Source organism: Anomaloglossus baeobatrachus, chromosome 5 (assembly GCF_048569485.1).
Source record: "Anomaloglossus baeobatrachus isolate aAnoBae1 chromosome 5, aAnoBae1.hap1, whole genome shotgun sequence".
Lineage (NCBI taxonomy): Eukaryota > Metazoa > Chordata > Amphibia > Anura > Aromobatidae > Anomaloglossus > Anomaloglossus baeobatrachus.
Window position 1 is genome coordinate 584,036,279 of NC_134357.1, and position 16,022 is coordinate 584,052,300.

Genomic DNA, 16,022 nt, shown 5'->3' on the forward strand with positions numbered 1-16,022 from the left:
AAATGCACAATACATTTTATGGTGCATTTTTTCCTGATACCCTTGTGAAAAAAAGCTACCTAGTTGAAGCAATAGTTTTGTGGTAAAAATTTTTTTTTTTCTTTTCACGTTATAAACTTCTGTGAAGCCCCCAGGGGTTCAAAGTGCTCACCAAACATCTAGAAAAATTATTTGAGGGCTCTAGTTTCCAAAATGGGGTCACTTGTGGGGGAGCTCCATTGTTTAGGCACCTCTGGGGGTCTTCAAACCCAACATGGCGTCCGCTAATGAGTGCAGCTAATTTTGTGTTCAAAAATTCAAATGGTGCTCCTTCCCTTTCGACCTCTGCCGTGCGCCAAAACAATTGATTTTTACCACATATGGGGTATCAGCGTACTCAGGAGAAAATGCACAATAAATTGTAGGGTGCACTTTCTCTTTTCTCCCTTGTGAAAATGAAAATTTTATGGCTAAAGTAACATTTTTGTGTTAAAAAGTAAAATTTTCATTTTTTCCTTCCACATTGCTTTGGTTGCTGTGAAGCACCTAAAGGGTTAATAAACTTCATGGATGTGGTTTTGAGCAGTGTGAGGGGTGCAATTTTTAGAATGGGGTCACTTTTGGGTATTTTCTGTCACCTCGGCCTCTCAAAGTCACCTCAAATGTGATGTGGTCCCTAAAAAAAAATTCTTTTGTAAATTTTGTTGGAAAAATGAGAAATTGCTGATGAACTTTGACCCCTTTTAACTTTCTAACGAAAAAAAAAAATTTGTTTAGAAAATTGCGCTGATGTAAAGTAGACAAGTTGGAAATGTTATTTAGTAACTATTTTGTGTGACATATCTCTCAGATTTATGGGCATACATTTTCAAAATTTGAAAATTGCGAAATTTTCGCAAAATTTCCACAAATAAACGCAAAAAATATCGGCCTAAATTTACCACTGACATGAAGTACAATATGTCACGAAAAAACAATCTCAGAATCGCCAGGATCCGTTGAAGCGTTCCAGAGTTATAACCTGTCAAAGTGACACTGGTCAGAATTGCAAAAAATGGCCCGGTCATTAGGGTGTTTTAGTGGCCGGGGTGAAGGGGTTAAAATAAAAAAATTAGCATAGGGTCCTCCCGCACAGTCTTTTTTAAAAAATTAAATAAATTTTATATATAATATATATATATGTATATAATATAAAAAAGCCGCATGTGGTTCTTTTTAGTTTGATACATAGCCAAGATGAGAACGCGGCTGGGTGTGCTGGGTATCATAGTATGGGGGGGACCCTACACCAATTTTTTTTTAAATTTATTTATTTTATACCACGATGGGGACCCACAGACAACACCTGTGATTGCAAGCAGTCAGACACGCTGTCACTGAGGCTTTGGCGCGTATGACTACAACCAATCACAGACGCAAGGACTTTCAATGGGTGTGGAAAGGAGTGCATATGGATGAGCGATAATGAGTGGCCGTGGATGTAAAATGAGCGGTTCGGGAGCAGTTACAGCTGCCAGCCAGATACCGGTAAGTATAGCGCGCTTGATTGATTCTTATTTTCTATTTAGTGAGTTGCCGGACCCTGGATCATTACCCAAAGTTCCCTGGGAACCCCGGGCCCGGCACTTGGGTACATTTGAAACCTCATGGATCCGGACTTTTACAGTCCGGGTCTGCCCATTACTAATCTCTAACCTCCGATAGTAGGTGTTTCTGTTCTATAGGCTTACTATCAGGGTCAGTAGAGTATCGTAGCATCATGTATGTTTATATATTTCTGTGTTGTTAGTCCAATTTCAATGCATATCTATTAAGTCTTTTTTATTTTTTCTTCAGGGCTTTCTATATGTGAGCTTCTATGAATTGTTTTCCCATATTTATGTGGAAAAAAAAACTCACCTCAAAGATAATACAGTGATTACAATTTTCATTTTGTTCTAGAAGGATGATTTACTATCTGTTTTATGTTTGTGTCCTGTTATCTACATCCTAATTGGTTTATTTTTCTCTCCATTGTTTTATAATCATTATTAATGAAGTTTTTTGATTTGGTGTCTTAACTTGTTGTAGAGATCTTTTCTGTTAATATTCTGGATATTTCCCATCTCTCAATCCTTTGTGGAATTCGTTCGTTTTTTACTTTAATCCCTTAATGACCATTTGTTTTGGGGTTTTTTTTGTGTTTTCGTTTTTCTCTCGTTTTCCTCCAGGAACCATAACTTTTTTTTACTTTTCAGCTGACATAGCCAATAAAATCTTGTTATTTTGCGGGACTGTGTGAGTTGTACTTTTGAATGACACCTTCCAGTACTAGGAACTGTTTTACAATTTTCTTGGGTCCATTCGTCAGGCAGAATTGCATCTGGCTGAGTTCAATAAAGTCTATGAAAGTAAGAATAATGTTATGTTCTCTAAGGATTGCTACTTCCAATAGGTGGTGCTAGAGTTTGTCTCGTTTCCTGGATAGACAATTTGAATAAATCCCAGAGGGGCATTGCAGCTATAAGTCCCCTCATGACTGACAGCCAGACTGGTTTGTCAGGTCTCCGTAAGGAGAACAGTCTTCCCCCGTGGTCCCCACATAGCTTCTCATAAGCCAGATCAGTTACCCACACTTTGTACTGACAAGGGGCAATCACCCCGAAACACTGTGTCTGCAAATTGGGATTCTGAGCTGGCATATATCCTGAGTCATATGAAAAGGCTTGTTAAAAGGCCACTTTTGACTTTTAGGATTGCTACTTCCAATAGGTGGCGCTAGAGTTTTTCTCCTTTCCTGGAGAGACAAGTTGAATGTTCTCTAAAGTTAGTTGAAGACCTACTAATAAATTTGGCGCATCTTTAGACCATCTGCGCACTACAATTACATTATTGTAAATCTGACAAATATACCTCATAACCAGAATTATATAATTTTAAGGTAACGGGCGCCCACAATGGGGACTGCCGATGCCTAGCACATACTCTAAGACATATGCAAAAAACAGGAGGATCCAGAGTAATAAATTTTGCAAAAATGTAACAATGTTTATTAATATGCAAATAGACAGAAACACACAGAAGAAAAAATGGGCAGTATAAAACACCATTAAAAACACCAATGGAGGGGATGTAACCCTAGGATGGGACAAGGGAGTAGCTATATAAATGCACAGTAAAAATGACCTGGTTTAGTATGGAAGCAATCAGGTGCTATATGCAGAGTACTACAAGTCACAGTGAAAAGAATTTATCATTAAGAAACAGGAAGTCGATTCCCTCCCTGATGAAATGGTGTCCACAGGGGTATTGATAGATCTGCGAAACGTACGTTGGATGGTTAGGGGGCATCTCTCTATGGGGGGTGTTCCCTTTTTGGGACTTGTGGCATTTGTACATAGCATTTTAAAATGTCTCTAGCGACCTACTTACTACCAGTTGCTATATTTGCATTGTACTGGCTATAATACTAGCTATTTTGTGATATTCTCATCATGGCTCATTCTCTGCATATAGCATCTGATTGCTTCCATACTAAACCAGGTCATTTTTACTGTGCATTTATATAGCTACTCCCTTGTCCCATCCTAGGGTTTCATCCCCTCCATTGGTGTTTTTAATGGTGTTTTATACTGGCCATTTTTTCTTCTGTGTGTTTCTGTCTATTTGCATATTAATAAACATTGTTACATTTTGCACAATTTATTACTCTGGATCCTCCTGTTTTTTGCATTATTGTAAATCTGGTGCGAAATGGTGGACACTGCTACCTCTTGCAAAGCTCAAACCACCTTTCAAAAAAGTGCACGCTCGCGCAAAGTTTGTCACTTTTTCATTTTAATGTCTCAATTTTACAATTGCATATCTGAGATACCTGTGCCCTGTGTTATTTACAGAGGCCCCGTTATAAATAGCCAATTTGGCATTTTTGTTCCCCCTAAAATGACCTCTCTATTGTTGAAGCAAAATGCAATTTGTGGATTAATTTTTCAAATCTATGCTTCAAATGTATTTTTTTTTTTAATTCCAACCTTCTCTAATTAATGCAACTGAAGACGCTCAAAACGGAGTACAGTCCTGCAAAAAAGTTTTGACTCATCAGTCCAGATCTTATTGTAGAAAAAAGGCGGGCAATTAAAACATATCCTTTGGTAAATATGGGATTTATAAATATTATCTTACCATATTTCCCTGAAAATAAGCCCTAGCAAGAATTTTCAGCATAAGGCTTAACCCCTTAACGACCGCCGATACACCTTTTAACGGCGACAAATTAGGGTACTTCTTCCAAACCGCCGCTTTTTAACGGCGGTCGGAAAAAAAGGTCTAGAGCCCCCCAGAATTGGAAAATTTCCGGGGTCTCAGCTGCCGGGGGTAGCTGAGACCCTGGAGATCATGATTCTGGCCGGTTTTTCCGGTTCCCGCTCACGTGATCACCGGTACACACCGTTTACCGATGATCACCTTACAGTAAATGACCGCGCCGGTAAAAAATCATTTATCTCCCATCTGGCATAAACAAACATGTCAGATGGGAGATAAATCTCATCCCCCTGGTCCTCTCCGGTCCCCCGGTGTCGCCAAAGTGTCCCCCCAACCCCCCTTCCTCCCGAAAATCTAACATGGCGCCGCGCACAGCAGCGCGCAGGCCGCATTTACCCTGTTCCTCTGGTTTCTGTCGCAAGTGCTATGACACATACGACAGAAAACTGCTCCCCAGGCCCTGCCAGGTCACCCCCTATTCCCCCCCGGTGTTCCCCGTACTGTCTCACCTCTAATCCCCCGCGGCCCCCTCCTTCTTCACAGTGCACGCCGGTCACATGTGCAGAGCGCGGCTCACAGCTCAGCTTCCTGGTTTGCTTTCAGAGACGCTGGCTGCTGCTCGCACTAAGCAGCTGTGACCCGGGGAGGGTGGGTGCAAATTCTTTGCACCCACTCTCCTCAAATGGAGGGTCTGCACTCCTAGAAAATGGGGGATACGTTCCCTGAACGTGCCCCCCATATTCTAGAAGGTCTAGAATCGCCGCGGGACTTTCACAATGGATTACAGCAGGGACCCGATTGTTTTTGGGGAGTGTTTTTTCAAATATATTTTTTTTTTTTGTCAATTTTTTTTTTTTTTTATTACTGTCAATTAGTTATGTCTGGTATCAAATAGACGCCGTGACATAACTAATTGCTGGGCTTGATGCCAGGTGACATTACACATCTGGTATCAACCCCATTTATTACCCCGCTTGCCACCGCACCAGGGCAACGGGATGAATTGGGGCGAAGCGCCAGCATTGGCACATCTAATGGATGCGCCACTTCTGGGGCGGCTGCGGCCTGCTATTTTTAGGCTGGGAAGAGTCCAATAACCATGGCTCTTCCCACCCTGAGAATACCAGACCCCAGCTGTCAGCTTCACCTTGGCTGGTGATCTAATTTGGGGGGACCCTACGTTTGTTTGTTTTTTTAATTATTTATTTATAAATAATTAAAAAAAAATGAAAGGCACTACAGGGCACCAGCTTAGAATATGCAGGGGGTGGGACGTTATATATGTTTGACATCTATCCATTGATCCATTGTAGCATTTTACGCTGTGTGCCCACAATCAGGGTTTGCAGCGTTTTGGGCGCAGAGTGTTTTCCCTGCATCCATAACGCTGCGTTGTGCAGTAGAAGCACAGTGGAAGGATTTTTAGAAATCCCATGCCCACTGGGCTTCTTTTCTCCGCAGCATAAACCGACCTGTGGTGCAGCTTCCCGAGCCTCAGCATGTCAATTTATGCTGCGGAGATGAGTGTTCTCTGCAGGTAGAATAGAACTAAAGTCCACAGCAGCCTGAACCCAAATCGTGGGCATTGGCAGCTGCGTTCTCCCGTGGACAACACTCCCATCTCTCCAGGAAGGCTGACACTGTGTACTGGACGCCGTGTCGCTGGATCATGGCCACATAGCCTAACAGTGAGAATATTGTTGCTACAGCAACATTTTTGTGAAGTACCTGTGGATTCAAAATGCTTACTATACTCCAGAATAAAATCCTTGAGGGGTCCAGTTTCCAAAATGGGGTCACTTGTGGGGGGTTTCTAATGTATAGGTACCCAAGAGGCCCGGCTAATGTGACATGGTGCGCGCAATTTATTTCAACTTTTCCAAAATTCCAATGGTGCTCCTTCCATTCCAAGCCCTCCCATTTATCCAAACAGAGGTTTTTGGCCACATATGGGGTATCCCTGCGCTCACAAGAAATTGGATAACAACCTGTGGGGTCCACGTTTTGTTGTTGCCTCTTGAAAAAGTGAGAAATGTGATGCTAAAGAAACATTTTTGTGAAAAAAATGAAAATTTTCAATATGGCAACCTAAGCTTATCAAATTCTGTGAAGTATTCGTGGATTCAAAATGCTCAATATACACCTAGATAAAAGCCTTGAGGTGTCTTGTTTCCAGAATGGGGTCACTTGTGGGGGACCTCCACTGTTTAGGCACTTTAGGGGCTTTCCAAATGCGACATAGTGTCCACTAATTATTCCAGCCAAATGTTCAGTCAAATGGCACTTTTTCCCTTCCGAGCCCTGCTGTGCACCCAAACGGTTGATTTCCACCGCACATAAGGTATCAGCATACTCAGGAGAAATTGCACAATAAATTTTATGCTGCTTTTTTTTTCCTTTTACTCTTGTTAAAAAAAAAAGCTATGTGGTTGAAGTAACAATTTTGTGGTAAAAATGTATTTTTTTTATTTTCACAGCTCAACATTATAAACTTCTGTGAAGCACCTGGGGGTTCAGGGTACTCACCAAACATCTAGATAAATTCCTTGAGGGGTCTATTTTCCAGAATGGGGTCACTTGTGGGGGACCTCCACTGCTTAGGCACCTCAGGGGCTCTCCTAATGCAACATGGTGTCCGCTATTGATTCCAGCCAATTTTGCAGTCAAATTGCACTCCTTCCCTTCCAAGACCTGCCGTGTGCCCAAACAGTTGATTTCCACCACATATAATATATCACCAAACTCAGGAGAAATTGCACAATAAATTTCATGGTGATTTTTTTTTCCTGTTACCCTTGTGAAAAAAAGCTACCTGGTTGAAATAACAATTTTGTGGTAAAATTTTATTTTCATGGCTCAACGTTATAAACTTCTGTGAAGCACCTGAGGGGAGGGTTCAGGGTACTCACCAAACATCTAGATAAATTCCTTGAGAGGCCTAGTTTCCAATATGGGATCACTTGTGGTGTTTTTTTGCTGTTTACGTACCTTAGGGGTCCTCCAAATGCGACATGGTGCCCGCAATCTTTTTCAGCCAAATTTCCTTTCCAAAATTCAAATATTGCTCCTTTTGTTCCAAGCCCTCCCATTTGTCCATACAAAGGTTTCAGACCACATGTGAGGTATCACCGCGCTCATAAAAAAGTGGGTAACAAACATTTTGGTCAAATTTTTGGAATTACCTCTTGAAAAAGTGAGAGAATTGATGTCAAAGCAACATTTTTGAGAAAAAAAATGACAATTTTCAATATGACAACGTAACGTTATCAAAATCTGTGAAGTACCTGTGGGTCCAAAATGCTCACTATACCCCTCGATAGAAACCTTAAGGGGTCTAGTTTCCAAAATGGGGTCACTTGAGGGGGGTTCCTGCTGTTTAGGTACCTTAGGGGATCTGCAAATGCAACATGGTGCCCGCAATCTGTTTCAGCCAACTTTGCTTTCCAAAATTCAAATATTGCTCCTTTCGTTCCAAGCTCTCCCATTTACCCAAACAAAGGTTTCTGACCACATGTGGGGTATCGGCGCGCTCATAAGAAAGTGGGTAACAAAGTGTGAGGTCCAATTTTTGGTGTTACCTCTTGAAAAAGTAAGAAAATTAGTGCTAAAGCAACATTTTTAGGTTAAATATTAATTTTTATTTTTTTTCATTCCACACTACTTTAGTTCCTGTGAAGCACCTGAAGGGTTAATAAACTTCTTGGATGTGGTTTTGAGTACCTTGAGGGGTGCAGGTTTTAGAATGGTGTCACTTTGGGGTATTTTCTGTCACCTAGGCCTCTCAAAGTCACTTCAAATGGGATGTGGTCCCTAAAAAATGGTTTTGTAAATTTTGTTGAAAAAATGGGAAATTGCTGATGAACTTTGACCCCTTCTAACTTCCTAACAAAAAAAAATTTTGTTTCAAAAATTGCGCTGATCTAAAGTAGACATGTGGGAAATGTTATTTATTAACTATTTTGTGTGACATAACTCTCTGGTTTATGGGCATAAAAATTAAAAGTTTGAAAATTGCAAAATTTTTAATTTTTTTGTCAAATTTCAGATTTTGTCACAAATAAAATAAAAAAATATCATCCTAAATTTACCTCTAACATGAAGCCCAATATGTCACGAAAAAACAATCTCAGAATCACCGGGATCCATTGAAGCATTCCAGAGTTATAACCTTATAAAGTGACACTGGTCAAAATTGCAAAAAATGGCCTGGGCATTAAGTACAAAACTGGCTTCGTCCTTAAGGGGTTAAATATAAGCCCTAGCCCAATAATAAGCCCTAGTCACAGTTCTATAATGATAATGAAGTGTCCGTGCCGCTAAAAAAGTTAAAGAATATAGCAGGACATATCATTATAGACAGCAGATACCCCCAACAGAGAGAAGAAGAGAGAAGACCCCGCAATCATACTCAGACGCCGAATGGGAGGACCTGCAGTAGATCTCTCAATGACACATCATCAGATCGCGCACAAATCAGATCACACACTCACACACATCAGATTGCACGCTCAATCACACATCAGATAGCACAAACATCACACCCGCACACATCAGATCGCTCTACCGCACACATCAGATTGCACACTTACATCAGATTGCACACACAATCAAACATCAAATTGCACACACACGCTCACCACATCAGGACTCAGGAGATACTGATTGCTTCTGGGATGCAGTGCAGTGGAGCACGGTGGAACGCACACCAAAAGAAAGAAGACAGAAGACCCTACGATCATACCAGACGCCAAATGGGAGGATCTGTAGTAGATTGCATACATCAGATCACACACACTCGCCACATTAGGAGATATTGATTGCTTCTGCCGGCAGACGATCCTGGGATGCAGTGCAGTGCGCGGTGGAACGCTTCATAGAGACAGGAGGGCAGAAAGTCCTCTGCCGGCCAGAAGCAAGTGCTACAAACGGATGTTAGTGTGTGTGTGCGTGATTGTGTGTGCGATCTTATGTGTGTGTGTGTATGTGCGATCTGTTCTATGTGAGTGTCGGTCAGAAGCAGGGGAGGACGGCGTGCAGCATACCTGCTGGGAGCGCCTGCCGAATATCGCAGGCAGACCTGGCAGCCACACAGATGCCCTGGGTCTGGTAGGATTCTCCTGGGAAGGGGGGTCTGCATTTTTGGGGGGGGGTAAAATTTCCCCCATTCATGTTTCCCCGAGAATAAGACCTACCCTGAAAATAAGCCCTAGCGCTTTTTTTGGTGCAAAAAAAAAGTGTCCCAGTGTCTTATTTTAGGGGAAACACAGTAGCGACATAGACAGACATACATAGAAATGCCAAATAGACAAACTAGCAGCCATATAACATCACTTCAGTGTTGATTCTCAACACTTTAGGGAGAGGGACCTCTATCCTATGGCCATGTTACCTTTGTCAGAAGGATTTTTTTGTCCAGATAATCCCCCAACGCGTTTCTTCTGTCTACTCACTAGGGAAGTCTGCTAGTAATTCAAAAGTCTGCCAAGTCCATTGCTAGACTGGGTATATTTACTGCATTAGCGGCTGATCAATAACTAACTGTAGCTGTAAAAGGGTGGTGAACAGAAGACATACTCAATTAACATCCTACAGTATCTGTAAGTGAAGATTTGCTGCTCAGAAAGAACAAGCAGGAACTAAAGAGGGGAGATTGTGGTTCCTCAAGGAAAGAATTTGGAAGAGACAGCGGGTCAGGTGACAGTTGTGGTGCAGTTGCTAAATATAAAAAATAGAGGAGTTAGTGCCAAAGCCTGTACTAGGTAAGTCTTGTAGCTGTGAAGGGGGATTACAGCCACCATCACCACAGAAGGCTCCAAGAGCGGTTCGATCCCAGAGAGGGCCTGAGCTATACCTGAGCAGAGAGGAAGATCGGTTACCTAAGCTGAGGGGAAAGACCCTGTCACACACAGAGATAGATCTGTGGTTGCAGTGAAATTGTGGACAATCAGTGCCAGGTTTGTGGCTGTGTACATATGGAACAATATGTCCATGATTTCACTGCAACCACAGATCTGCCAAAGATTTATCTCTGTGTGTGACAGGGCCTGAAGAGCCTTGGCCTGAGCTGAGAGGAAGACCCATAATCTACACCAGTATAAGACCCAGAACAAGCGCCAGTAGATGACTGTGACCTGCACCAGTAGAAGCCGACTATGACCCGAACCAGTGGAAAAACTGTGATCAGTGCCAGTAGAAGACTGTAGACCAATCTGAACTAGGCCCAGCAGATAGAAAAGATTGTGCAGACCTCCCCCAACTTGGACTTGTCACCTAGCAGAGAGAGTCTCCGACTCAGAGCCTTTGCACTGTTTAGTAGTGTTTAGATAAATGGATAACAACAAGTAGAATGACACTGACGTTTCCCTGCTAGAGAGAGTTAGATAAGACAACGCCAACAATGACAGTTAATGATAATAATAATGTGTTCGTAATATTGTGATTTTATATAAGTGTCGCTGATTTCTTCACTGTGAAATTATCTGTTCTATCGCTATTACTTGTGCCATACTCTGTATAAAGTTCAATAAACCATTGTTGGCTCAGTTACTTCTCTCCTCATTATCTGCGCCGTTGCCATCAAACCACCTGCTCACACTTGGCATAGTCAGTAGGATGCAACATTCGAGCGTAGAAATGACGGATCAGTCAGTGACAGCCTTCCTCTTGGGGCTATGTTTAGCAACCTGCCAAAATTTACGGGTGACAATTTACTGTTGTGCGATTGTGTCAATGCATCCTATGACTCCTGACTTACTAACAGGCAGAAATAGCTTTGCTAACCTTGGACAGAGAGGTTCAACAGAGGGTCATGTTTAGACAACGCTGAGAACATGACACGGTAGACAAGGTGATTAGGATCCTAGAAAACATGCACAGCGATATGACCAATTTGGGCAATTTACGCATTTGCCAGTTCCATCGGGTTCAGAGAGAGGGGAAGATGGTGGCTCAATAGGTGATCAATCTTCAAAATGTAACAGCTTACATAACTAAGTGGACTGACAGTGAAAATATGGGAGAATGACCGTGGGACAAGATATGGAGAGATAGCTGTGGGCCTAGAGATACCTACCTGTAAGAACAATTATGCTATAACCTTATTATGAGCTTTTTTGAGGTCGGAGCAGAAGCTAGAGTCTGTGAACGAAAGGCCCTGACTGTGATGTGTATGGTCTGGAGCCATGAAAAAACCGCTACAGTGTTGCTCACTGATGAGTCAAACTAGGCTCATGAGTTACGGCAGGAGATGAGAAAAATTAGACGGAAACTACACAGCATAAGAAGAACCACTGCACCCATCTCAGAACCAAACTCTGTATCCTGGGATGAAGAGATTGAAGAGATACTGGAACTGGGGTAACCCTCAGCCAGAGAACAGTGATACTGGCCTAATCGCCCTCTAGACTAGCATAGTCGAGTGCTGGACCCGTGGAGGCAAGGGGCCCCACAAGGAAATCAGCAGTGGGGGTGGTCATTAAATTAATGTGCTTAGTGGTCTGGGACACCCATTGTATGGAGGATGAAAGGCTCCTAAGACATAATTTCTGAAAGCCCCACAATGTGGGCTGAAGTGAGCAGACGTACGTTTCGTTGGCTAGTGGACACAAAGTCTCCCTTGACCACAATGCTAGAAGAACATTTCTGTCAACACTTCCCCAGTTTTGCCCGATCCAGAGAGAACCCAACTATACGAGTGGTGGCTGCCAACCAGTTACCCATCCCAGTAGAAGAGTGGTATGGATAGAGATATGAGTTTGTGGGAAGAATATGGGAAGGAAAATAAAAAGCCCCCTCAGAAATAGACCCATTAAGATTCGCAAGAGGTCCACACCTGGAAGAGTCAGTCTATGGTGAGTAGTGATCACCCCCGGAGGGCAAACTGGAGGAATAAGGTCCGCCCATTGTCGTGTGACAGCAGAAGGTGGGCGAAGACATGGAGAACACAGGATGGTAGCCAGAGGTATCCTACCTCGTGGATGGTGGAGTTGTGATGCAGAACGCTAAGGGGTGAGGGACACAGTGCCATTCACCTGCTGAAAGATATCGACATTACCCCAGGACTTGAAAGCAACTTGAGAGGAGCCAGCACGCGACACTTTGTGGAAGAGGATAGTGGCTCCGGAGAAGAGGCAAAGCTAGAACTTGCAACCAGTGAACAGTCGGGTGTGTGAGAATAAAACAGTCATTTACATCAGTCGATGGAAAGAGTGACCGTCCGTGTAGTTCGCGGTACACTGCTGTCATTAAAAGAAGTACTGTGTTTGAGCATATCAGCCTTTGTTCTGGACTGTTGTGGAGCTGGAAATATCCAAGGCCTGTGTTGGGATGGTTTAGTGCAGCCAGCTGGCATGGTAGAGAAGATTAGTTAGCTCCAGAAAGAGTCAGAGGGTGAATCCCAGACTGAAGTACTGAGGTTCCAAGTGGAACTGTCAAAACACTGCAAGAGGGGCTTGAAGAACTGAGCGTGCCCATGCTGGTGTTTCACCCACGAGATACTCACAGGGCAATTTTATCTGCACATCATACAGAAGAAGCAAGAATGTGCTCAAATATTGGCAACATTAGACCCACCTCTGAAGAGCCTCAAGAGCGTGTGAATCGCAATAGGGTCTTACCAGGATAACATAGTAGGAAAGTGTCAGGAGTGAGGTTGTGTAACACACAAACTTTGACAACAGTGAAAATCAGGCAAGCTGTAATATCTACAAATTAAATATGGAACATTTCCATGGGATGGATAAAATCTGTGCTGGTTGCCCTGATGAAAGAGTCTTGTTGACTCAGATGCAGCGACAAATAAACCATAGTTCTGTCATCTACCTCTGGATTTTTCTTCAATTCGGCAGCACAGATTTTATCTTATCCATGGAAATGTTTCAGTGTACAGATCGAATCTTCACGCCTGGAGACTGGCGAGTTTCAAAAGAGGAAGAATGTAAGAGGGTGGTGAACGGAAGATGCACTTAGTTAACATCCTGCAGTATCTGCAAATGAAGATCACCATTTCCTGGACAGGAAGAACAAGTAGGAACTATAGAGCGGAGAGTGTGTTTTCTTGTAGGAAGAATTTGGAAGAAACACAGGTTAAGGTGACAGTTGTGGTACAGTTGCTAAATATAAAAGACTCAGCCAAGCTGAGAAGGGTAGGAGTTGGAGCCAGTGCCTGTACCAGGCAGGTCGTGTGGACGCGAAGTAGACTTACAGCCACCATCGCCACAGAAGGGTCCAAGAGTGATCAGATCCCAGAGAAAGCCTGAGCTATACGTGAGCTGAGGGGAAGTTTAGTGACCTCAGCTGAGGGGAATATCCAGACCTAGACCTAGAGGGAGATCGTGACGAGTGCTAGTGTAAGAAGTGTGATTAGGACCAGTAGAAGACTGTGACCTCATCTGAACTAGGCCCAATTTCCATTGACCGTTGCTTCCTGTGCAGAGATAACAATATTGAGCATTGACTTAGGTCACACTGCATAGCATTCAGGAAGCCAGTAATGTGTGCAGAGCTCCCCCAGCTTAGACTTTGGCCTATTGGATAGAGTCTCCGACCTCAATAGGGCCTGTGCACTGCTGAGTATTGTCTAGATAAGTTCCCAACAGCAACAAGCAGAATGACATTGACATTTCCCTGCTAGAGGGATATAGATATGATAACGCCAACGGTGACCATTAGTTATTGACAAGGGAAATCACATGCTGGTAATATTGTGATTGTATTCTGTATACATGTGTCGCTCATTTCTTCACTGTGAAATCTGTTTTATCGCAATTACTTGTGACATACCAGACCTGCACAACTTATGCATGTGGCCTACCATGGTATTTGCTGCACCCTGCGGACCTGTCCTGCAGGCGCCGCTCTCTCCTTCCTACTTTCAAATGCATTTGCATCTTTCAGAAGTAAATAAATTTCAATACTGAGGCAGCGGGACTGGGGCAGAGGAGCGCCCGTACTCAACAGCCCTGATGTGCAGCAGCGTGATGAGGTCAATACGTTGGTGATGTCATCATGTTGCTGCCACATCTGAGACATCTGGCTGCGGTAAGCGCTCCATGGAGGAGCTGAAGATCAAATGTCTAATTATGAGGAGGGAGGAGGATCAGAGTTACTTCCAAGGCACAATATGGGGGAGTAATTGTACACACTTATTGGGCATCAATGGATGACCAAATTGAAGGAGTGACACCATTTTCCAATAAAAACAATCTTTATTTGAACACATAATTAAAATATTTTTAGCATAAAGGTACCGAATAAAAGAGAGACACTGGCAGGAAAATAATTGAGTCCCTATAGTAGTCCTAGATCAATAACTGGGATATTCACACCAAAATCCAGATAAATGTATATATTACAGCCAAATATCATGTATTGATGGGCAAATGCAGAATCTGCGGCTCTAACTGCATTATTACCAATATTGTAATTAATCCTCATCACACAATTCCCCTATGAATGATTTATACTCATAAGAATAAATAAATAAGTAATCACAGAATTACATCACCTGGATGGAAGTGACCTGCCGTGACCCTCACACTCCGACACGTGTTTCGCAAATGGCTTTCTCGAGGAGCGTGTCCTCGAGAAAGCCATTTGCGAAACACGTGTCGGAGTGTGAGGGTCACGGCAGGTCACTTCCATCCAGGTGATGTAATTCTGTGATACTATTGTATTTTGTGTCAGCCTATCTTCAATGATTCATTTCTCTTGATGGACGCATGCGGGCTCTGTGGTAATCTTCATGTGCTTTCACTTGAACCTATATTGTACTCTTTAATTATTTTCTTGCACAAGGGACCCTATATACTCTTTCATAAATCATTCATAGGGGAATTGTGTGATGAGGATTAATTACAATATTGGTAATAACGCAGTTATTATTATTATTATTATTTATTTATAGAGCACCATTGATTCCATGGTGCTGTACATGAGAAGGGGGTTACATACAAAATACATATACAAGTTACAGTAGACAGACTAGACAAGACAGTAGACAGTTAGAGCCGCAGAGTCTGCATTTGCCCATCAATACATGATATTTGGCTGTAATATATACATTTATCTGGATTTTGGTGTGAATATCCCAGTTATTGATCTAGGACTACTATAGGGACTCAATTATTTTCCTGCCAGTGTCTCTCTTTTATTCGGTTCCTTTATGCTAAAAATATTTTAATTATGTGTTCAAATAAAGATTGTTTTTTATTGGAAAATGGTGTCACTCCTTCAATTTGGTCATCCATTGATGCCCAATAAGTGTGTACAATTATGCTATTTGAAGTGCCAGAAGCTAACTATTAGGACATGAGGTTGTTAACAATATGGGGGAGGCAAGATTTTTAAAGGAGGCACAATAAAGCAAGGGGCAGTTGGTCTTTATTCAAAGGGGGCAATGTAGGAAAATATTAGGGGCAGGGGCAATTTGAAAGGATATTTTGGAGAGGGGCAGCGTAAGAGGGGTGATATTATGGAGAGGGGCACGGGGAAAAGGTATATTATGGAGAGGCTCAGTGTGTGTTTGTGGGGGTTATCACGGAATGGCTCAAAGTGTGTGGAGGTGACATTATGGAGAGGCTCAGTGTGTGGGGGTGACATTATGGAGAGGGGCACTCTGGGGGGATAATGGAGAGGGGCATATTATGGAGCTGAGCAGTGTGGGGGATTTTTTTTGCAGTAAGTAGAGAGGAGCAATTATTTTTTCAGGGATGCAGTAGGGAGATATTTATTTTTATAGGTCAGTAAACTGATACTTTTATTTTTAAGGGTACCATGTCGGGAAGCGCTGCTGAAAATGGAGA

General features: G+C 42.6%; 1 protein-coding gene across 1 annotated transcript in view; it reads left to right on the forward strand.

Annotated features, from left to right (window-relative positions):
• Nucleotides 1-16,022, forward strand: part of LOC142313139 (uncharacterized) — a 165,098-nt gene that overhangs the window by 111,552 nt on the left and 37,524 nt on the right. Inside the window, exon 11 of the mRNA XM_075352126.1 lies at nucleotides 13,102-13,156. Coding sequence (XP_075208241.1) covers nucleotides 13,102-13,156 — 55 coding nt within the window. The remainder of the gene's footprint in view (nucleotides 1-13,101; nucleotides 13,157-16,022) is intronic.